The sequence below is a fragment of the Symphodus melops genome, assembly GCF_947650265.1.
Source record: "Symphodus melops genome assembly, chromosome: 10".
Classification (NCBI taxonomy): domain Eukaryota; kingdom Metazoa; phylum Chordata; class Actinopteri; order Labriformes; family Labridae; genus Symphodus; species Symphodus melops.
In genome coordinates this window covers 21,052,420-21,074,902 of record NC_136700.1, presented here as the reverse complement: position 1 = coordinate 21,074,902, position 22,483 = coordinate 21,052,420, and the positions used below count along the sequence as shown (strand labels likewise).

Below are 22,483 nucleotides of genomic sequence, written 5' to 3'. Positions count from 1 at the left end.
ATAAAAATGAATAACATCTCCCCTTTTCTGTACATCATTGTCCAAGTTACACAAGCATATTCAGTGCCCTTTTCCTAGTTCCACAAGCACTTTAACTGTCCTATGCCTGCTTAAGGCCATGCCATTTTCCTAAAGTGACAGAAAAACACTACACAACCTGTCATATATATACTACCATTTTTTTAAAAGAAAAAAAAAAAAAAAACTTTATTATACACATATGTGATAATTTATGTAGAGAAATTATTTGGTCATACATTTTTTTGTAATTCATAGTAATTCTCAAGAGCCATTACAGACACAAAAATTCAATGCATCACACATTATGTGGTTAAGATCATAGGTTAAGATACAGCTGCCTGTAATTATAAACCTGGCCAGTAGGTGGTTTCGTGCACATGAAGCTTCGTGAGATGAACCCTTTCTCGAACCAATTGGCTCAAGTGGTTCAATGCCTCGTGAGGCTTCATCTCACCATCACTACTTTCTCTCCTCTCGCCTCACACACGTTGTGAAAGATAAGACGTAGGGGCGCAGTTATCTCGCGATAAGTCCGCAAGCGGGTGTAAAATGGGCCCAGAGCATCTGTGTACCCCACTTGAGAAAGGTTCAAAGCTTGTAAAGCCAATTCTAATGGTTTACAAATCGGTGTGCATGGAGTCATAAACCGTTTGTACAGTTTTGGAAACATACAGTAACAACCAAATCCAAGAAGAAGACAGAGAGGACACAGTGTGTTAATAAAAAGGAAAAAAATACATTTTTTTATTATTGGTACAACTTAAAATGTCTGTCTGTAAAAACAGCTGAAACAATTAAAATAAAATAGCTGTAAGCTGTGATATTATTTAAATATATTTAACAGGTAAGAAGTGATGTCATATTGTAAATAAGGGTGGATCTACTGTATCTCTTTATTTTTAGAGAGACACATATATACACACATATAATTAGAATTAATATGATTATTATTATTATTATTATTATTAGACGGTGTGTTGGTTTAAAATGTTAAAAACAGATCATTCTGGTTGGTAATGGTTATTGTGGTTGATCTGAGACATAGCCACTCAACTCAAATTAGGGTCTTAACCAACCACTAGGTGGCACCATTGCGCCGAGTGATGAAGAGGTCACTGAGAGTGGCTCAACTTTGTTTTTGAGGACATTTTTAAAGTCGCTCTTTAGACCTACTAAACTAGTTTGTGTCTTCTTTCTTTGTTCTTCTATATTTAGACAGAAAATTAAAAAAATATATCATTCATTTCTTCTTTTCTTGGTTCACTGTTCATCAAGACTGATTTTGTCCAGTGGTTATTTCTTTTGTAATCACTCTCTTTATTTAGACACAACATAATTTCACTGTTAACATGAATTAATACATTGGATGCTGTGCTTTATTTTTGTTGATTTATGTTGAGTCCAGCAGTTTATTTCATGGGGTTTTTTTATTTACTTTTTTTAAATCTTGCATTTTTTACTACACACATAGCTTTGAATAGACAGGTCGAGGAAGACGGTCAAGTACAGATCGTATTAGTGGTGGCTCTCCCATCAGGTCAGTTTCAGTCCGACTGTCTCCGACTGTCTTATACATGAGGAACTAACGTTGTACCTTATACAAACCAATGTAAACATCTGGAGTAAATCACAGAAGTGATAAACAGAGAAGTGAGAAAGGGTAATTATGTATTTCATTTCTATGTCATTCCATTGCTCATTTTCTTTAACGTTTCATCCAATATACCTTCAGAATTTTTTTACAAAATCTTGAAGAAAAGGACAACTTTTCCATTAATATCCATTCCCATTCTGCTGGTCTGCTGACCTTTCCACCTCTAGTCACCTTGTGCTAGTCTTTCAATCTAATAAACAGGAAATATCTGCAAACTAGGTAGAAGGAACACTACAGTTATATGAGGCAGGATGAGATAAATATAATTTTTTAAATTATCTTTTTCTTTTTGCAATAAACAAACAATAACAATTTCAGTTTAAAATCCCACAAATAAGTATAAACAAAATCAATGGATAAAGTCAACAAATCAAAATTACACTTTTAGTGTACAAGCAATGGTTTAGTGTTTTTAATTCTGTTTTTAAATCCACATCCATAATGCTATCCTGATTAAGGATTTGACAGGATCTTTCATGAAGAGGTTTGAAGTGAATTTATTTTTCTTTTGTTTGTGAGACAGTATAGACAGATAGGTAAAAGCCAACAGTTCCCAGTCTGTCTCTGAATATGTGTCCCCCTTGAAGAGGACAGGATAAATATCATTATCAGCAGCAACACAATGACATCATCATTTTGTCAGTGGGTACCTCCGTTTTATTTTTTAATTTGGCATCCACATAAAACCGACACCAACAAGCACAAATACACACACACAAACATGTTGTGAAATTAAGTTGAAAATTTGACAGAAAATGAAAATCATTTTCTCCTGACACGTTACGTCACTTCCGGGATGTACTGGAGAGCAAAATGACAGCTGGTTTGTTGTCATCAACACGGAAAATACAAAGTAGACATTAAAGGTATGTAGAACCACGGCTTTCTTTGTACTCTGTTTTTGACACGGTCTCTGGATATTCTGGCTTTACCTTGTGTTCATTGAAAGTGCATTTTAACCGCTGCCATCTGTAATCCATCTCCATCGAGCTGCTGCTGCTGCCGGGGTCAGACTGCGAGTCTGGACCAGGTCTGGACAGGACTCTGCTGCTGGGCTGTCAACAACCTTCAGTTTGCAATTTGTATTTACAACTAAAGTGTGAATTTCTTAAGCCTTAAATATAATGCAAAATCCATTTTTTGTACTGTGTGTGCAGGGTAAGCTTTGTACCCTAAAAAAAACTAAACAAGCCAGACTCCGTTTAAAAATGTGTCAATCATTTCTTATGTTTTCCTCATCAGGCTATTTTTATCGTAACAACATCAATGTCAGACCTTATTTGTATTTTCCAATATTACATGAGTAGTTCGGTGTCAATTCCCGAAAATAATTTTAATTAATGGCAATGAAATATCAACTTTTACAATCTGTTTGCCTGTTGTTGGATCTTCCAGTTTTCTTCATTATGACGTGAATTGATGGGAGCTTTTGATAGGAATTAATATAGAAAAGTCGTAGTTCTGTTTTATTAACTATTGATTTTTTAAAAAGGAATCTGCCGTATTAATAATATCGTCTTGCTGTATCGCAGAACATCACGTTTTTTTCTCTTCTAGATGTGTACATGTGCTTATAAGTGCTTACATCTAAAACGTCTTTATTTTCAAGGGCGATTGGCAACACAAGGAGAAGCAACATTTCTTTTAACAACCTATCACTTTAGAGGTGACTGCGATGTATGGACATGGTATGGACCCATGCATGAAGTGACAACATAATTTAAGGTATTTTAAGAGTCACTTAGAGTTATGTATCAGGTCGCTGTGCATTTAATACTGATAAACAACTGTGTTGAGAAGTCAACTTTTATTAAATGAGTTGGTCTGTTACAAGGTGCACTTTCCCCAAATGTACTTGTCTTACTCTACCAAGTAAACCACATATACATTTAGTTTCTTTTAAAATATTACGAATTTAAAAAAAAAAGGCTCATGCTTATTATAAAGAACAATACGATGTCCAAACTTTAAAGGGGTATTTCTTTACACAGGGGGTTACTTAAGAGAACAAGCCAGAGTCTATTCAAAATTCTGTCACTTTAGTGATGTCACTCCTTTACCAGCTTAAAACACTTTGTGTCAACATCAAAAAGGATTTATTTTTGACAGACAAAGAATTGCAACAGGCCGGCTATACCTTTTAACACAACTCATCAATTATTTTGGTTGAAAAATACATTTTAGATTGGGTTTGTTTACAGATGTGTCGATCATTTTTATCCAACAGACTTTCCTCTCAGACTACACTCGTTGCTTATTGTCATTTTGTCATTGTCAATAATGTCAAATTTGAAAACTACTCTGATTTGATAGATTGCCATCAAAAACACTACATGATAAGATGTTAAATTATATGAAAAGCAAAGATGTATTAATAGTCAGAATTCTCTCAGAAATTTGGTTCAACTGACTCACTTTTTGCCTTGTGTGGAAAAGTGCTAGGTGATATAAATAGTGAGTTATTACTACTTTTAAAGTTTTTTTTGCTGAACAATGTTTTATTCCTAAGTTTAAGTGATGCATATTGAGATCTGTGTTTCATTCTGTGACCGTTCAGAGGTAGCACCTCTCTAAAAATCTGAATGTGATTCCATGTTGTTCTAATTTTATTGATAGTGGTAAATAAATAACAAGGCAAGCAGTGATCTTTGACCTTGTTTGCACTTACGTGTCATGTGGTGACAGCCCCCCAAGTCCTCCTCCCTTTCTCTGGCCTGTCCAGATCACATCCCGACGTCTGATCAAAGAGGGGCCAGCATTTCTTCTGCAGACATCTGTCAGCCTGAGCAGCCACTCTGGAGTAAGACACCACTGACGATGCACAAGGCCTTGACTTTCATCTTTATTATAGACAGATTTATTATTTCTATAAAAATGACATTTTCTTTTGGCTGCACACAAAATGAATGCATATGTACATTGGTGAGTGGATGTAACATTAATCAAACTGCTTCTGATTGCTCTGACAGGCCAACAGTCCTAACAGAGTCAAAGACAGTGAGCTGTGAGAGTAGTCGGATCGAGGGAGGCGTCTCTTCAGGTGAGAAGATTTCTGCCATTTGTTTTCGTTTATTTGTCTTTGTTCCACTCGTGGAAATGTTCACAGTTTATCATAAAAGAAAACTTATTCACAATGTTTTCACACCCCATGCTTTGGAAGGAACCATAGTGTAAATATTGAGGAAGGAAGGAGCTGGGGGGAGAAAAATCTTGTTTTTCCTGCCCCTTACTGAAACACAAGTGAATAGAAAAGCAGGGCTGTAGATAGTGTGTCAAATTAAAAATACTTACAAACTGCTTTTACAGTAACTTAAATATATATATAAATCAAATGTCTTGCCATGTCCCTTTTCCCCCGGCTAAAAATGACAACCTTTTTTTGCTAATACTCTATTTTGCCCTCTACATAACTGTAAGTTACATCTAATTTCAGTATTCATGCCTAAATAAATAGTCTGTTGTTGTTCTCTCTGTAATCCACTTATTAAATCATTCTTTCAGTTTTTTTCTGTAATCTACAGTAAATATTTGTTTTTAACTTGGAGATTAGAGAATCATTTTTTTAAAAACACTGAAATACGTGTTGTTTTGGTTCTGTGTGTAAAAATATAAGAGGCCTCACAACAAATAATTATCTATTCTATTTCCTAGTATTATTTCATTCTATTAGATTTTTTTCTCCCTTTAATTGATTAAAACTTGCTCAAAGCTGTTTTTTAAACTTTTTTGCTATCGATGCTGTTTATATTCCCTGTTTTCCTTTCTTTTTGGAGCTGCTGTAACCAAATTTCCCTCATTGGGGGATCAATAAAGTTTATCCTTATCCATCTGTATCAGTGAAGAGTAACACATTTCTCTTGATACATTAACATACTGCAGCCCTGTCTCACAAAAGAAGACGTTGTAACTGGATCTTTTTTTTTTTTTCTTTTCATTTAAAAAAAAAAATCCCTCCATAATTAATGCTTTTTCTGCCGCAGATTCGACAGCGGCTCTGCCCACAGGGCATTTTAAAAAGCACACGTATGCTCTTCATTTTAATTATAGATTTGTACAGTAAGTGATAGCTCGGGTCAAAAGGACATTCTTCACTCTGTGTTTTGTTTTCATAATTTCAGCATGGAGATCAGATTGTGTGTGCGTGTGTGTCTCCCTTCGGGGTAAATTCAGGAAGATGTAAATGGGACAGTGTCTGTGGTTTGCTGATAAGAGCTGAGAACACCTCCTTGTGTCCCTCCTTGCTCCCACTATCACACGTCCTGCTCTTAAAGAGGAATTCAGTCGTTTATCAGAGCAGACCATTCGTGTGACTCCCTATAGAAGCCTAATATATATACAAACTAGGCCAGAGAAAAGTGGAATGATTGAAATAAAATATGCTCTAATGGGAAATAAATGATCATGTCTGCATGGTGAAATGAGAACGGAAATAAATTGGGCGCTAATTCTACAAAACAGGACACAACCTTTTGAACATTTTCAACTGGGCTCTGCTTTGGAAAACAAGCTTAATATCTGCAACATGAGGTTCAACAAAGTCTACTGGCATGGCCCTGAGGCACCCCACGGCACCTGCAGTGGAAACACAAGAATTGACTCGAGAGGGAGCGATATGCTCTGCAATGCGCAGTGCAAACAGATCCTGTGGAAGCTGCCAGTAATGTTTATTGCCTGTATCTGCCGCTAAGGCAGAGGACTCAGACAATCTACAGCAAGCTGGAAAAAAAGCCTTTGTTTTTCTTTTTTCTCAGCAAATATATTTAAAATAAGCCATCCTTTTTTACTTTAAAATGGTAGCTTGAAAAGATATTTCATTAAACTCCCTCCTGGGCTAATACAGGACAACGTCAGAAATTGAATAGGGAGGTTAAAACAGGGCCCACACGCAGTATAAGCAAACGACTTATGACGGTGGATGTCTGCCTCTTCCCCTCACTGTGGACAAGCCGAGGCAGGGTCAGCCCAGCGGGCCGGAACCATGGAGCCACCAGAGGACATGGATGGCCGTACCTTTGTGGAGGTGATGAGTGAAAAGTACAGCCCAGAGAACTTCCCGTGCCGCAGAGGGCCTGGCATGGGCGTGGTGGTGGTGCCCACAGCAGGTCCTCAAGGATCACCCATGAAAGGTGAGCTGGAGGAAAAAGAGGATGAGATCAGAGTAAGTAAGAGAGTAAGATCAGGGCAGAGCGATAATGGAAAGAACTGGCATTGCAGAAAAAAAATTATGGAATGAACTGTGATTTTAAATCCACTCAAAAAATTATACTTTGGATAATTTATGTCATTTAGTCATTTTCTGAATTCAAATCTCGACCCTTCTGCTTTGATCACACACTGGGTTCAGGCTTCTGACAGCAGCTACAAAACTCACATGAAGTAGGAGGAGGAAGGAGGACAGAGAAGAGGTTATAGTGTTGCATCAGAACATTTCCTACGATATTGAAAGTAACGTTTCAGCTACATGAGCAGCTCCATGAATGTTACTTGCTCTAATCAAATCAAAGCTCACCAACTTGAGCTGCTTGTTGCTCAGACAACACTTCACCGTGTGCGTTGCAGGTATACATGCTACAAGTAATCAGAGGCACATCCTCTGAGCGGTCTGTGTATGTGGCCAAAGCATTAACAAGTACTGTGACAGGGTTCTGCTGATTGCAGGAATACATTTGTTTTAAAGCACACACATTGTCTTTTACAGTGTTTCCAATAAACCTCTCTCTTTCCTGTCACCTACAGACCGCCTGAACCTGCCAAGTGTGCTCGTGTTGAACAGCTGTGGGATCAGCAGGGCCGGAGATCGGGCTGAAATTGCTGCTTTCTGTGCCCACGTCATGGAGCTGGACCTGTCTCACAACAAACTGCAGGACTGGCACGAGGTGCGGCCTCAAGTTCACTCTGATTAAAAAATAAGGCTTTTCATTTCCTATTGGACTTGTTGTCAAACAAACAATGAATATGTCTGTCTGAAAGCTATCTTGGGAATTTAAAACCTGCCAAAAGTTATCACATTCTTATGCGCCATTATTCGTCCCACACAGAGATGTATTTGATGAAATGTTGATAAATCCTTTATTTGCAACTGCAATCTGAAGGTTGTACCACAAAGTGAGTCCAACTTACCCAGTCCTCCGATCAGTAAGCTGCCAAGACAAAACCTGGCATGGTGAGGAAATGTTGACATATCTGAATGATATAAATAACACTTAACAGCTGATTTAACCCTGGACGCCTGCACATAGAGTCAGTTACCATAATGATCTGGCCAGGTGAAATGAGAGCCAGCTTTGGGACACATACACTCTGACTTAAGCCTTAACAGACCAGGGCTTACCCTCTAATATCTCTTTATATTAGCTCCTCCCTGGTTTGGTTGTTGATTAGTTGTTATTGACGAGGGCTAACTACAGCAGCCAGGTGACTTTAGAGCAGAAGACTGTTCTCCTTTAACAGCCAGTAAGCTAGCGTAAGCTGGAAAGTGGTCGAATGTCAGGGTTAGCTGTTGTGTAAAGAATGGGATATAACTTGTAGGTAAAAATCATTGACCGTTAATATTAAGGGAAACATATGAACACAGGTTTATGAAATTATAACAGAACAAAATTAAAATATCCATTCTTCATTTTCAGATCGGTAAAATTGTCTCAAACATCCCCAACCTGGATTTTCTGAACTTGAGCTCCAACCCCCTGGCAGGAATTGCACTCGAGCCGCGGTGCGCTGAAGCCTTTTCTCGGGTGCGACGCCTCGTACTCAACAACACTCAGGTGTCCTGGGACACTGTGCTGCTGCTCGCCAGGGAGATACCTGAGTAAGAGAAAAGTTGATCAATGCTTCTCTGTTCTTCTGCATGCTGCTGGTGTTGCTTTTGCTGTTTACAGACTTCAGTGTTTGACTAATATGTGCAAAGTAATGCAGAGATGGTCATCCTGGTTTTCATCTCACAGACAGCTTCCGTCAGAGTTTCTAAAGGTTGTTTAAACTGTTTGAGGAGTTTACTAAAAAGTGCATTTAGTTAAAAAATGAGTCAACTGAAATCTCATCTGAAAGATTTTGTTTGGCTTTTCTGTAAGGTTGGTTTATTTTTTTGTTCAGGTATTAAAGGGATAGTTTTGTGTTTTTTAGGTGAGGTTCGATGAGTTACTGGCCTCTTCAAAAAGAAACTGGCCCGAGTGCAGGCATGGAAGCTAAGGGTCGTTTGCTCAACGTGATCTAACTCGCTTGTAGATAAGATATTTATTTTTTAAAAAGTACGCTGTACTGTTAAAAAAAATCACAGCATAAAGCATTTTGGTTAGGTTAGAAAAAGCATCTGCTCGGCTACCGAAGAACCCTGTTGTGAAATTCCAGTCCAGTCTAGGTTGCCTTATACTTTCCCAAAGAACTCACTATTTGACAGGCCAGAAACAGCCCTGATGAGAGGCCTATTTGTAATTTGAAGTAATTTAAAACCTTTTAAGAATTTACCTATCAAAAAGAAGTATGTCATTATAAATGATGATGAATATGATGAAAAATGGGATTAATTTGCCTGAAACCATCTTTTACTGCCAAATGGTCCACCCACTGGCTGTTTGTGGAAACCCCTGAAATAATTCTACGATTTTCTGAATTTCTGCAGATTGGAGGAGTTGTTTCTGTGCCTTAATGAGTACAGTAGTGTGAGTGTCTCAAGCGTGGTCTGCCCCACCCTGCGGCTGCTACACATCACCGACAACAGCCTCAAGGACTGGACCGAAGTCCGCAAATTTGGCTCCATGTTCCCCAGCCTGGAAACTCTGATCATGGCCAACAACAACCTGACCTCTATTCAGGACAACAAAGATATACTTCAACGACTCTTTCCCAAACTACGCTGCATGAACCTGAATAACTCAGGTCAGTTAATATGAATGTGTTCACTTTACATAACAGCCTCTGCCATCAGGGTGTGAATGAACCTGCGGTGTAAAAAGCACATGTGTATGTGTATATAAGTGGACTTGAGTTTGTATAGTGCTTGTCTAGTCCTCTGACAACTCAAATGTATACAAGCTCATGTCCATTTACATATCGCTGCTTCCACAGTATTATTAATGATTACAATCAATGAAAACAAACGTCAGTCTGTGTGTTAATATTCTCTCTCTATTCTGCCCTAATTTGGTAGATACTTAATAAGACTCAACTTTGTTGTCATTTGTGTGCATTTTCTCCTGTTTAGCTAAATATAAAAAAGGCAATCTGGCATATACAAAAAAATCAAAAATCGGTTGTTATAGTACAGTGTAATGTTTTTTTTGGGGGGGATGTAAATGTTTTTTTGTTGCACTTTATTCTTTCGGTACTTCAAGAATAACAGTATCAGCATCCGCCTGCAATGATTTAAAAACGCCTGGTAAAATTAGCACAAGCAAAGATGTCGCTGTATCCTCACAGCTTTGTGTTATTTGTAGAGACTCGCGACAGTTTCCTTCCTTGCGTCAGCTTTTATCTCAGGAAATGTTTCTATTTTAAGGAGTATTCGTGGTTGTCCTATTTTTAGAGCTCTGTTGGGAGTGAAGGGGACAAAAGCAATACCTAAAGATGTGTTCAAGTATCTTCTCTCGATCGCTTCTTCGTGTCCTCTTCACCTGTGGAACAGAAAAACATATTTACTGTGAGGCATTGAATCAAAGCCTTTAAGACTATTCAATATTATTTACTGTTAAAAAATGGCTGTTTCTCTTCATAAAGTGATCATTCAGTTCAGTTTGTAAAAAAAAAGAGATGTTAAGCCTTGAACTTTTTTTCAACCCAAAGGACAATTCTTTTCAAAATCCTATGTAAGACCCACACTGAAATGTTTATGTCCATCTCAGCAATATCAATCAATCAATCAATCAATCAATTCATAACAGGTGTTATCTCAAAACACTTTACAAAAAGCAGGTAAAGGACCTTATTTATGGCTATATTACAAGAGCCCAGCTTAATCGGTCATAGCATGGCAAGAAAAAACTTCCCTTTAACAGGCAGAAATCTTCAGCAGACCCGGGCTCAATAACACGTCCTACCCACTCAGTGTGATGTCAGGGAGAATGGCTGCTATATAAATAGTGTTGATAAGCGTCACTCGTCAATACAAGCTGAGGGCCTTTAAAGGAGCGTAAATGTTTGGGGTGCTTTTTACACACAACGTATGCCTCCTTCTAAAACTGTCACAGACCCTTTGTCTTAACTGTTCGTAATATGATGTGTTTGCGTTTGGTTTCAGGTCTCAGCCAATGGGATGACATCGAGAAGCTGAACTTCTTTCCAAGATTGGATGAGGTGCGGCTGCAGGGCATTCCCTTACTGCAGACTTACACCAATGTAGAGCGACGGAGCCTCATGATAGCACAGTGAGTCGCTGCGATGACATCAGAGAGAATGGCTACCTAAATCATTTTTAAAAAGACGTGTTCATTGTCTTTCAACGCTTGTGAAGAGCTGTCATAATTACCTGCTGCTATACTGCATTAAACAGTGTATGTGTTCCCCCACAGGCTCCCTGCTATATCTTTGCTCAATGGCAGTGTTGTGACGGATAATGAGAGAGAAGATGCAGAGAGATTCTTCATCCGTTACTACTTCCACTACCCTGAAGAGGAGCTACCCGACAGGTAGTGAGCACACGAAGCCCACAATAATGATGTCAGTCACCATATTGGAAATGCTGACTTCACTAAGGGTTAACCTCAGGCCTTAAAAAGGGGCCGAGGCGGAAGTACAACAAACTGGCCACATACAGAGCGATATTAAAATGTCAACCTCGAGGTTGCCGCTTGAATTCAAGTCTTCTTCAACACATCATGACATTCATTTTGTTAATCATGGTTCCATTTAGAGTCAATTATCTGATAAGGCAGGGAATACTTTATCAGGCTTTGGAACCTGTAATTGGAAACAGCCTGATTTTGCTCAAGAAGTGCATCATTGAATTTGCCTATATTTTGGTGAAAAGTGAATTCAGCTGGTCATTTAGCAGAATGTTTAGCAGAGGTACGGAGAGTTTCTGAGCAGTGTGCCCATGTTGGATATGTGGCACCCAGAATGCATTAGGTGTGTTTTTTCAAATTAAAAACATGAATCAGTTGTTTTTTTTCTGGGATGAGGCTACACTCGTGTTCACACAATGCTTTTATGCTGAATTTCAGCGGATGTAGTGACAGATGTAAAGGTCCTCGCAGCTGACATGGTGAGCCGTTAGTTGTCCATGAAATCCTGGTATAGATTATTTGCTGAAAATAGAACACATTCTGCACTATTCTGCTGAAAGTCATTTGAACTGAAGGGAAGATTAATCCAAGAAGTTTCTGGAGAAAGCACTGAAATGTAGCTTTATTCGCCAGGTATGTTTAATACATAAGGAATGTAACTTCGGTAGACTGTGCTCTCTCCGTACAATGTAAACATTAATTAATAACAAGTAGCTAAAAATAAAAACAGGTAATAAAAACTAATATGTACAAGACAAAATTAGATAATAATTAAAGTGTCCCTTTCAAATGACGGTTTACACAGAATATAGAGGGTTAGATATTTAAGGGATGTGTTGAATTAACACTTACAAACACAATTCTGAAGTCAAGTCCCACATGGAAAGTGTGCTGAACATCAATTTGCTCTTGGTCTAAACACAGCTGAAATGCAATGAACATTTCTTTCATGTACTCGTGTCTTGGCTGCTCCTTCTGCTTTAGATACCACTCTCTGGTGACTAAGTATGGGAAACTGGAACCACTCGCTGAGATTGACCTCAGACCTCGATGCCGTGCCCAGGTGGAGGTTCACTGTGAGGAAAAAGTACAACAGGTTTGTTAAGTTATGCCCACACTGCCCCCTGCTCTGACTTAGAGTAATTACAGGCTTTAATAAGTGAAATAAAAGACTCGTTAAGCTGTTTATACAGTAAATGCAATTACAGATTTCACTATCATGTACAAAGAACATCAACATAAACATTTAATTTAACCTGACCGGACAAAGCAAGAGGATATCTGAGGCTCAAATGTGTTCACACTGTCACATTTCTGTAACATATAAGCAGTTTTGAGCATAAATAAAATAAATTATTGTACACTACACTCCAAAATATTTTAGTCCTATTAGAAGCCTTGTAGGAAAATGAACTCCAGACATGTGATCGACAGTTTCAGGTCCTGACATTATCTGGACATTTATTAGAAACCTTGCTTTTTTATGTATGAAAATAGATATGTATGTTTCAAGCAATAATACTGTCACTACACGCAAATAAATCAACCAACGCATCCTTTGTCCATTCACAGGATTTACAGTAAAATGACATGTATGGATATGCATGTCCACTTAAAGCTTGATTAGTTATCTGTGTCAGACCCAATTTTACAACTTGAAATACCTTGTTCAGTTTCGATTAAAGGACTGCCTGGCAGAGGAGATGGTGGAGGAGTCCTCTGTCATGGCTCCTGTTTCTGTGTTAATGTCACCACAACATGCAATCAGACATTTGCACTCACTCGTGCACAGCAACAGTAGTTTTTAAAAGTTACAGTACAGCTTGAGTGTTATAAAACATGGATCTTTTTTTTGTGAACAACTTTTTATTGTTTATATAAAGCATGGCTCTTTTCTTTATTTTCTTTTATTCAGCTGAACATCCGTCTGGACCAGACGGTAGCTGAGCTGAAGAAGCAGCTGACGACCGTCGTGCAGCTTTCCACCAACAGCATGAGGCTCTATTACATCGACAAGTTCAGCGCCTTCGGCCCTGAAGAGATGAGATATAACACGCGGGGTCTCCACTCCTACAGCATTCAGGATGGAGATGAAATTCTGGTGGTGCCCAAGACCAAGTAAACGACTGGAATCAAACTGTCTGAGAGGAGAGACTCACTGACTGATCAATTAGTTGGATTAGTTGTCGATTGGTTACCTGAAATCACAAAATCACTGGAAAAAGTATATGGAAAAACGATCAGCGGCCTATGTGTAAGAGCTTAAAGAAGAAATTGATGTGGAAAACATCAGAAGACTCCACAGAGGGCTACAGTGAGCTGCAAGGAGGGCCTGACTGGAAATGCAGCCAGTCTGAAGAGAATTGTATCCTAATTTATTTGAGCTTTATTTAAGAGGAATCTATAGGAGTCAGTCTGTCCGACTGAAGAAGAGGCCGAGAGAGCAACTTCTAATCTGCTCGAAGCTTAACTGGAGTGAGGGGACAGCCCCGCTGTACCGCCCGAGCAGCTCTGTCTTTAAGAACACAACATTTACCACCGGCTTGCTCACTTGTCGCAAAAGCTACCCTGCTGCACTCATCTCCACCTCTGAAGTGGGCACAATATCAGGAAGAGTAGTTTTTGTTGAAGGAAAAATATTGCCTAAAACAGTAACTGTAGAGGGCAGCAATGACACTTTTGTAGGTTTGTTCCATTGTTAAGAGGGTTTTTTTCTTTTTCTTCTTTTTTTCAAACTTCTGAGGATGATTAGAAAGAAAGTGAAAGTTAAAAGAAGATACATCACACTGACATTGTTTAGAAAAGAGTCATAATATTAGCTATCTCTCCAACAGCCAATAAGGACAACGAGGAGGGATTTCGCTAAGATCAGAGAATAGATTGCATCCCCTAATAGCTCAAAAAAATCATGCATCATTTGCTCCCACGATCTGCTCCATCACAAAGTCTGATTCACAAAGCATATCGCTCTCATGATATCCAGGCGCAAAAAATACTCAAAATGTTGTTCTGCTCTGTGTAGTTGGCTCATGTTTTTTTGTGTCTGCATGTGGAGAGAAGCGATCTGCATCTTAACTCTGCACAGAGATGCACTCGCACGCTGACGGACATCAGCTCTGTCCACATTAAGATGAAGAGCTCGGAGAATAAGGGAGACTTCCAGTTCATTTTGAGGCCAGACTTTAAAAATGTCATTTCAGTTTCACTGTTAAAAAAGTTCTCTCTGGATCGAGGCCGTAATGCCAACTAAAAAACAAACAGCTAATCAGACCTTTGGAGTGAAATTTGCCCCTAGAAGACTATCACAAATACTCTTAAAAAACTATTTGTGTTTATTAACTGTTGAAAATGATACCTTTAAAGATGCGGTTTTCGTAGTTAATTACTTTTGCCTCACAAAGACGTTCACTTGAATTGCATTTCTTAAAGTTCTCACTCAAAGCTTGGGTCATCTTAGAGAAGAAATTAAAGGTGAATTGATGTCACCAGCTAAACAGGAGGGAAAGTTGTTTGCATATTCTTGGCAGTAGTTCAAGCATGTTTCAACTGTTTTAATCGTATTTCAGACCAAAACCAAAAAGATGTGTTTGCCTCCTGTTAGTCACATAGTTTGACCACGAGACCATTTTTGATTATTTATTAGCCAATCACAACCTGCATATTTATGAACTTTCAGATATGTGTAAAAACCAAAGAATGTACTGTCTGGGTTCATAACATTAGCCAGAGTTGCACATAGCTTTGTTACTTTGCATTTTTCATAGACTTTATCTGGCTCGAGTTTATTGCTGCTTTTTGAGTCTAGTTTCGTGTCTAGACAGGAGCTGAGGCCTGGCAAGGCCAGGTTGAATCTCTATTTACAATTTCTAAAAAAAAAAGTGGTACAGGATACCTAATTGGTCAGACTCTATTTATTATTGAATGTTGACTGTGATTTTTATGTGTATGCTGGTGGATTCAAGAGATAGACAGATTTGACAAAAACATATTGTGGTTGAAAAAAGAAAGCTGTCATAAAGTGACGTTCAGTCCTACGGTAAGCTGAAGGAGACATTTGTAGTGCTGTGATAGCATTTTGTTAATCATAAGGAAGCCATGAAGCGTCCCCTGCTTTATTTTCTGTTTAACTCTCAATGAGATCTTAACTGGCAAACTGAAATCTTACTGCACATTAGAAGATGTTAAAGAAGTGGTTGAAAACATGAAGAAAATGTTATTACACATAAGCTGAGAAGAAGGTTGACTTATACAGACTTGTCTTTGCGACTACAGTAATTAATTTGCCCCCTGCTGGCCCTTAGTCTGGCCATATATTGTGATGATGGTGATGTGTAGATTTTTAAACGTACAGTATGTAAAATCCACAGTTAGTGGGCTCTCAATCAAAACCATAAAAATGAAGCCAATACGTGCAAACACCTGCAGTTCCTCCAGTTGAGGCTGTGTGGAAGTCATACATACACACACATTTGTTTGCCAACTCCTGCACTGAAAAAAAGCTTCAATGTCGACCAAATAGTTCAGCGAGAGCATTTTTGACAATGATTGTATTTGAGCCGTGTATATTTAACCACTGTAATGAACGTAGATCTGACTTTACCTCCCATCTGTGGGAGTAATCAAAATAACTTTATTCACAATTTTCAATGTTCCATCCCAATTTCAATCAATAGTTCTGTTTATTTCTATCGCACCAATTCATAACAAATGTTAACTCAGAACAGAGCAGGTTTTCTCCCTGTTATGTTATTTACAAAGGACAAACATTAATCATGAGAACTAATAGTGGTAAGGACAAAATGCCTTTACCAGGTAGAAACCTCGAGCAGGAACAGACTCATGTTAAAAGTTTATCTGTTTCAACTGTGTTAGGCTTGGAAACTGGTCCAGTGTTAGCACTCAGGTCGTGCTCGACAATCTGTGAGTGTGAGCATGTCATTCATTAGCCCTGGTACAGTAGTGTGTCAATGATTTACTTCTAGTATTCTTTCAGGAGAAGCATTTTGTCAAATAATAAGTGACACATACACATGCCCACCCACACACCCACAGAATATTGTAACCAAGAGACAGGCTCATTGTGAACATCAAAATATCAAGGAGTGACTTCCTCGATTTCCAGTCTGCCTTATCAGACAATTGAAATACTTTTTGACATGAAGGGAGCGTGATAAAAAAAAAACCTATAAACAATATAGTTTATGATGGCTCCTTCACTTGCTTAAAATGTAGTTGTCTATCAAATGTTATTTGTCATATACACAATGCTGTTCCATCCTATTGTTTTATGTTCATTGTATGTTTTAAATTATTTATTGCTTTATCTGTACTTCTCTACTTACTATAATCTACCACTGTTTACATGAGGACACTACTGCTATACTTGAATATTGGAAGGTCTGACATAAAAAGACGAAGTGAAGGTGTAGCAATGACACACAGCAGGGTAGATGAAACAAGATAAATGTTAGCGTAGCATAAACCGCAGCCATAGACAGCAGCAGTGCAGTGCTGGCACCAACGCTCAAAGTCATTATTGTTTGTGTATTTACTGATCAGTGTCAAGTGAGGACATGTCTTTGTTTATCTATTTATTGTATTGGTGTGTTTTTCATTCTGTTATGTGTGCTCTGACAGTGATCTGACAGGAAAATCTTTCAACATTTCAGGGCATTGATGATTATATTGTTAACTTGAATTCACACCAAGGGGCAACCTTGGTGAAAACTCTCCATGTGATTTTTTGTAACTCGTCCTTTTTTGATTATTTTAAGACTAAATCATTTGGCTTACCCTGATATCAGGGTCAGGTGGGCGTGATGTAGCTGTTTGCAAGTCAACGAACGGCACGCCTCAAATCCACCTCTGTCTGATTGATAGAAAGATTGGTTGTGACAGCATTTCTAATATGGCGACCGCAGTCGTCTAGCTTCATAATGCCTTTTCAGAAACTAATGATTGACATCACGGAGACTACATCCATGATTTATTAAATTTGGTTTGAGGAGTGTTTTTCATGATGTTGCTTATTATCACAGCTAACAGTCAGACTTGTAGAGCTCCTGAAAGATTTTTTTTTAAAGCCTCGTCTTGAATGAAGACTCATGTACTTCTTTTTACATGAAGTGTTGAGTTTTAGAGATGATATTTGTTTGTTTTTGTTCCATTGAGCCAGGCTGTCTGTTTGCAGGATACTTGATTGCATACTTCATTTACAGTGTTATCAACCTTATCACCTAACTCTGAATTGGAAATAGACGTTGTTGTTCCAGTAAATGAAGGAAATCTTTCATTTAAGCTGTCAAAAAAGCCTCCTGAGGGTTGATTTTTCTTTTAAAGTCACAGACAATTACCTCCTTTTTTCCTCAAATCCAGTGCAGTATTTTCATAATATATAAGAAGCAATTGAGCAAATAAGCGACTGAAAATTGTATAAACAAATACTACTCATATTTTCTAATATAACATGACCTGTTTAAATAAATGTAAACACTTCTTCTGTTATATTTAGGTTTTGTCTGCTGGAATGGAGATCATTTATACTTTTAAAAAGCTCCATATTTCCATTGATAAGAAAATACTGAACACATAATCTGGTAGCAGATCCAGTTTGAATGGCACACATGTATTCTGGTGATATATCAGTAAACACAATGCTTGAGTCATCAGCTGCCTCTAGTGTACCAGGGCTCACATGGACCTCAGAAGGCTTTTTTTAAAACAATTGTTTGTCTTGAGTATAGATTTAGGTTGTGCTAAATGTGCAGACTTCACACCCACTCAGACCTGTACACCAGTATTTAAGCTAATCATTTCACATAATTACATACAGTATATATTACACAGGACTATTCACAGTCTGGCAATTACAGCTTAATTATTTTCTAGGATTACAGTATATAATGTGTTAAATAGAACAGAGTGAGTCATCTTTCTTGTATTTGTAGAAAAGGATGCGTCACTTGCTGGTAATAAAAGGCCGTCTCCCTCCTCAGTGTGTGACACTTTGTTTCATTCACCGCAACTTATGAAACTACAAAGTAGCCCGGATGTGTTTCATGGCACAGATATGGATGTGACACTAGATTTTATGACTCATTCACTGTAATGCAGCATTGATGACTCTGAGTGCTGGCACCTTGATCTCCTAAAGCTTCTGTGAGGAGATTTTAGCTGGTAATGGAAAAGGCTGAATTTAGGCAGTGGTGTAGTTCAAGGTAAACACAGATTAGGCATATACCTACATCTAAATCCCTTCTGATGAGCATTGTAGTATGCTACATTTGTTTCCATAGGCTGGCAAAGGCCCAACCTGTTCTGTCTTTGAATGGCTAGTGCTTGTTGTTTCGTTGCTGTCTTTATTGGTTGGTTGAGTAAGAATATCAGAGTTAGCTAATCGAACGCTTATACTTTGCCAATTACTGTCCTCCAGCATATTCTAGCAATGCAGAGGAGGCAACACCACCTCACAGCTTGTCTCTCTCATTTAGTCAAAATCATCCATACAAAGGAAAGGATGATACACTGTTTAAAACCATAAACCTTGTGGAGTGCTGATTTGTTTGAAAAGGACCCCAAATTCAAGCATGAGCATTTTTAAATTCAGATTAACATGTAAACAGAAATACATGCAGAACATTTATTTTTATGCAGGATTTTGACGTTTTGATCTTGCATCTAATTATTTAATGTTGTTTTTTTTCGTTTTTTTTCACATCTACACATCTGGAAGCTTTAGTACAATATACAGTCCTAACAAAAAAACATCAATGGTTCTCACTGTGCTATAACATGCATGTTCTTCATTGAATATAGGCCTATCACTGTTTACAATCAACTAAGTTCATAGTCCTAGTTTTATGAAGAAACCCCAAATAATGTTTAATAATCTTTTATATTTATGCATTACGGTAATAGTTCTGCTCAGTTCCAAAATGAATTATTTGATTGGAGCAGCAATACAATTAAAAAAAATCTAAGGAACAAAAAACGTTTAACAGGATTGTAACTTATTGTTTTGATTTTTCGCATTTGCGACTTGTGACTTAAATATACATTCAATATATTTAGACAGAATGAATGCAAAAGAATGCAGTTAAAGCCTACACCACACAAAGTTGATGATCACAATGTAGCCTTATAAGTTTATTTTTTAAAGCAGCTGTGAATATTATATTATTTAGTGTGATTAACAGATCATTGTTGAAATGTTACTCCAGGCTATTTATATTACATTTAGCTCAGCTTTTAAGGACATGCCTCAGAAAAGATGATGCTACAAATAAACAAAAATCCCAACATTAGGCCTTTACAGAAAACAGAAATATAATTAATACTCAAGCGTTACATTAGAGAAAGATACAAATGTAATAAAACATGCCAAGTCACCATTAAAAATACTCAAACGTATTTTTTCCCAAACCACATTTCTATGAATGGATCCCTGATATTTACGTTCATCACCATGGCGACCGTGTAGGGGACGGCTCACTGAGCTGGCTGGTGACGCTCACGGAGAGGTTTGAACCAATCAGGGAGGAGCTGCTGCAAAGGGCTGACGTCACTATTAAAGCGATCATCACCGTTACTTGGTTGCGTCTAGAAGTGTTTTAACCAAATTAATGCTTATTTATCTCTGACACTGAGGCCACGGGCTATTCAGAGGCTCATATCGTCGACACTGAGACTTTTGGGTGGCGTTTCGGTGCTCGTTTGGATCGGGATGAGCTCCAACTGTGAGGTGAGTGACTGCAGTTGCCTATACCTCTCACCACCAAAACCGTGATAGGTAACATCACTGGTCTGCAGGAGCGATGGTCAAAACTTCAGCTGATCTTGTTGTTAACAAACACTTCCTTAACCCATCACAATCTGAGACATTAGAGAGTCGATACGAGTGAAACAGCCGTTTTTGTACTATCTCAAGTAGTGATGGGAAATCCGGATCTTATCGGTGAGTTGTATCTTTTGGCTCGGTTCATAAAAAGGCTCTTTTTTCGATCTTTGGATGACCAATTTTGTCATATTCAGCAACACTTTCATCTTTGATGTAGACTTCATCAATCAACAAAATCTCTCCAAATCTCAATAAAAGTTATTCATTAATCATCAACTTTGGAGGAAATTCGATTTTATTTGAATAATTGCCAGTGACTTTTGAATTATTGTAATCCATCCTTAATATGTGTACATGCCTTTCCCAGAACAGAATGATTACCTGATTGCACTAATGATTAACAAGCTGAAGGTAAAGGGTATCAGTCCTACTTTATTATTTAGCCTATTTATTATCAAAAATGCCTAACCAATTACTTAATAATGTGGTTAATGAATAATTACACTTATGCACACTAATATTCAAGGTACAGGTCCTTCACTGGAAGGAGTCGGCCATAAGAGTCGAGTCTTTAACGAGCGACACATCACTGAACACTTTGCGTTGCAGCGTTGTTATCTTGGCTACGATAGCCGACTGTTTTCAGCCAGCAAGTTGGTCCTAAACAGACCAGTGTGGGACGTTTTTCTAGGTTCAACCAACGAAATCGTAACAAACATTTCCTCAATGACATGTACATGAACTTTTAAATACGATAACGCCGTGTGTGCATAGTCCAATGGACGATAAGTTTGCGCCTCCTCTCCGCCCCCTTCTTCACGGACAGAAGTCAAACATGTCCCAGTACCAAAACCGAATAGCACTAATGGTTTGCTAATTGCAGGAGGAATAACACTATTTTAGAAGACGCTTCAAGATACACTGATAATTGACCCAATTTCGACGGTTCAGAAGCACTGGCAGGCGACCACACTGCAGTATTTTGACAGCCAGCTGCTGTGTCAGTGTGTAATGTAATGCTGTACCCTCACAGGCTACAGCATTGTTAGTTACCCAATGTTTCTTTTGAACATATATCAATATTAAAAACTTGATCACACAGCCCTCCAGTACACTGTAAATGGGGCGCATATTCTAACCACTCAGCCCTGCTGTTGCTTTCTATTTTAACCATCATTGATCTGCTGTGTGTTTCTTTTCTTTTATGAATCAGGCCCTGAGGCTTAGTTTTTGTTATAGCCAAGATGTCTGAACAATGTTTGGTATTCTAAGTTATTATTAGAATTTTTTCAGCCAGTAGAAATATCTTCCTGCAAGATTCAGTGACGCATAATGAAAGTGTCCAAGAAAATTCTAATAAAACACTGTCTTAAGTGAAGCTTGAGTTCCACTGAGTAAACCTTGACAAAATGCAAACACTTCAATATGACGAAAATCAACATACTAAAACACCATTTAAATTCCTTAACGAGATGAACGTTGGTATTGTCAAAGCTCTGTCCTGATTTAATGGGACAGTGTGAGCACTTAGGGCGTGTTTGACAATCAGACCGCAAAGATGCACATAATTTATGAGCTTTGGTTGTGGGTCATAAACAATTCACTCTAACAGTGTGAGATGACATCCTGCCACCTCATTTTTACAACCGAACCCCTGGCTTTACTTCTGTTCATGTTGCTCCATTCATGTGACAAGCTCCGCTGTGAGGAGTCAAGAGGTCAGGACACAGTGAGACACCTTGGCAGGGAAATCTGTGTGCCATATTCTTTTAATAAATTATCATTATATATGGCACCAGTGACCTGATCCTTTATTTCACACTGCTCAGGACGATGATTTACTACTATATTGATATTTTATCCCACTCCTTGTGCAGTCAGTGTAAAACTTGATAGCAACTTTCACTCTGATATTTGAAATTTCAGAGCAACTGAGAGCCTACAAACTACGAAGCATGACAGTCTTGTGGTATAAAGTGTCGTTGCTGTGCTGTGGCACTTTTACTGGAGGAGATGCCTGCAGGTGAATTATGATCCGGTGATGATACAAAGCAGTTGACAGTTTGTGTATCTTACTTGAGATTTGACATTTTCTGAAAGCAGCCAACCTGCTGGCTAAAGCAGTGTACTGGTGGACTTGATGCTTACCCAGCTCTGCTTATAAGAAGCCTTAATGTGAGTCCTTTAAGAGCAAATTGGAATGCCTCCGAGTGTTGAGTGACCTGTGGAGGTCAGAGGCGTCTGCTATATTTACCG

The 22,483-nt window shown here is 38.3% G+C and overlaps 2 protein-coding genes across 7 annotated transcripts in view; both read left to right on the top strand.

Annotated features, from left to right (window-relative positions):
• Positions 1-2,240: 2,240 nt before the first annotated feature.
• Positions 2,241-18,381, top strand: tbcela (tubulin folding cofactor E-like a). Of its 5 annotated transcripts, XM_079354419.1 has the most exons (12): positions 2,241-2,541; positions 3,285-3,400; positions 4,398-4,475; positions 4,645-4,715; positions 6,622-6,801; positions 7,412-7,551; positions 8,302-8,483; positions 9,294-9,550; positions 10,908-11,034; positions 11,179-11,295; positions 12,376-12,487; positions 13,307-18,381. In XM_079354419.1, exons 5-12 carry the CDS (start codon positions 6,654-6,656, stop codon positions 13,511-13,513), a joined length of 1,290 nt encoding a protein of 429 aa, XP_079210545.1. In that variant the 5' UTR covers positions 2,241-2,541; positions 3,285-3,400; positions 4,398-4,475; positions 4,645-4,715; positions 6,622-6,653; the 3' UTR covers positions 13,514-18,381. The 5 variants fall into 5 exon arrangements, with proteins under 5 accessions (XP_079210545.1, XP_079210544.1, XP_079210542.1 ...); XM_079354418.1 differs by lacking the exon at positions 3,285-3,400; XM_079354416.1 differs by having other exon boundaries at positions 2,241-3,400.
• Positions 18,382-19,893: 1,512 nt separating this feature from the next.
• usp2a (ubiquitin specific peptidase 2a) overlaps positions 19,894-22,483 on the top strand; it is a 42,374-nt gene continuing 39,784 nt past the window's right edge. Inside the window, exon 1 of one of the 2 annotated variants that reach the window (XM_079353926.1) lies at positions 19,894-20,131. The gene's annotated coding sequence lies outside the window, so the exon portion shown is untranslated. The remainder of the gene's footprint in view (positions 20,132-22,483) is intronic. The other variant, XM_079353928.1, reaches the window with a different exon arrangement.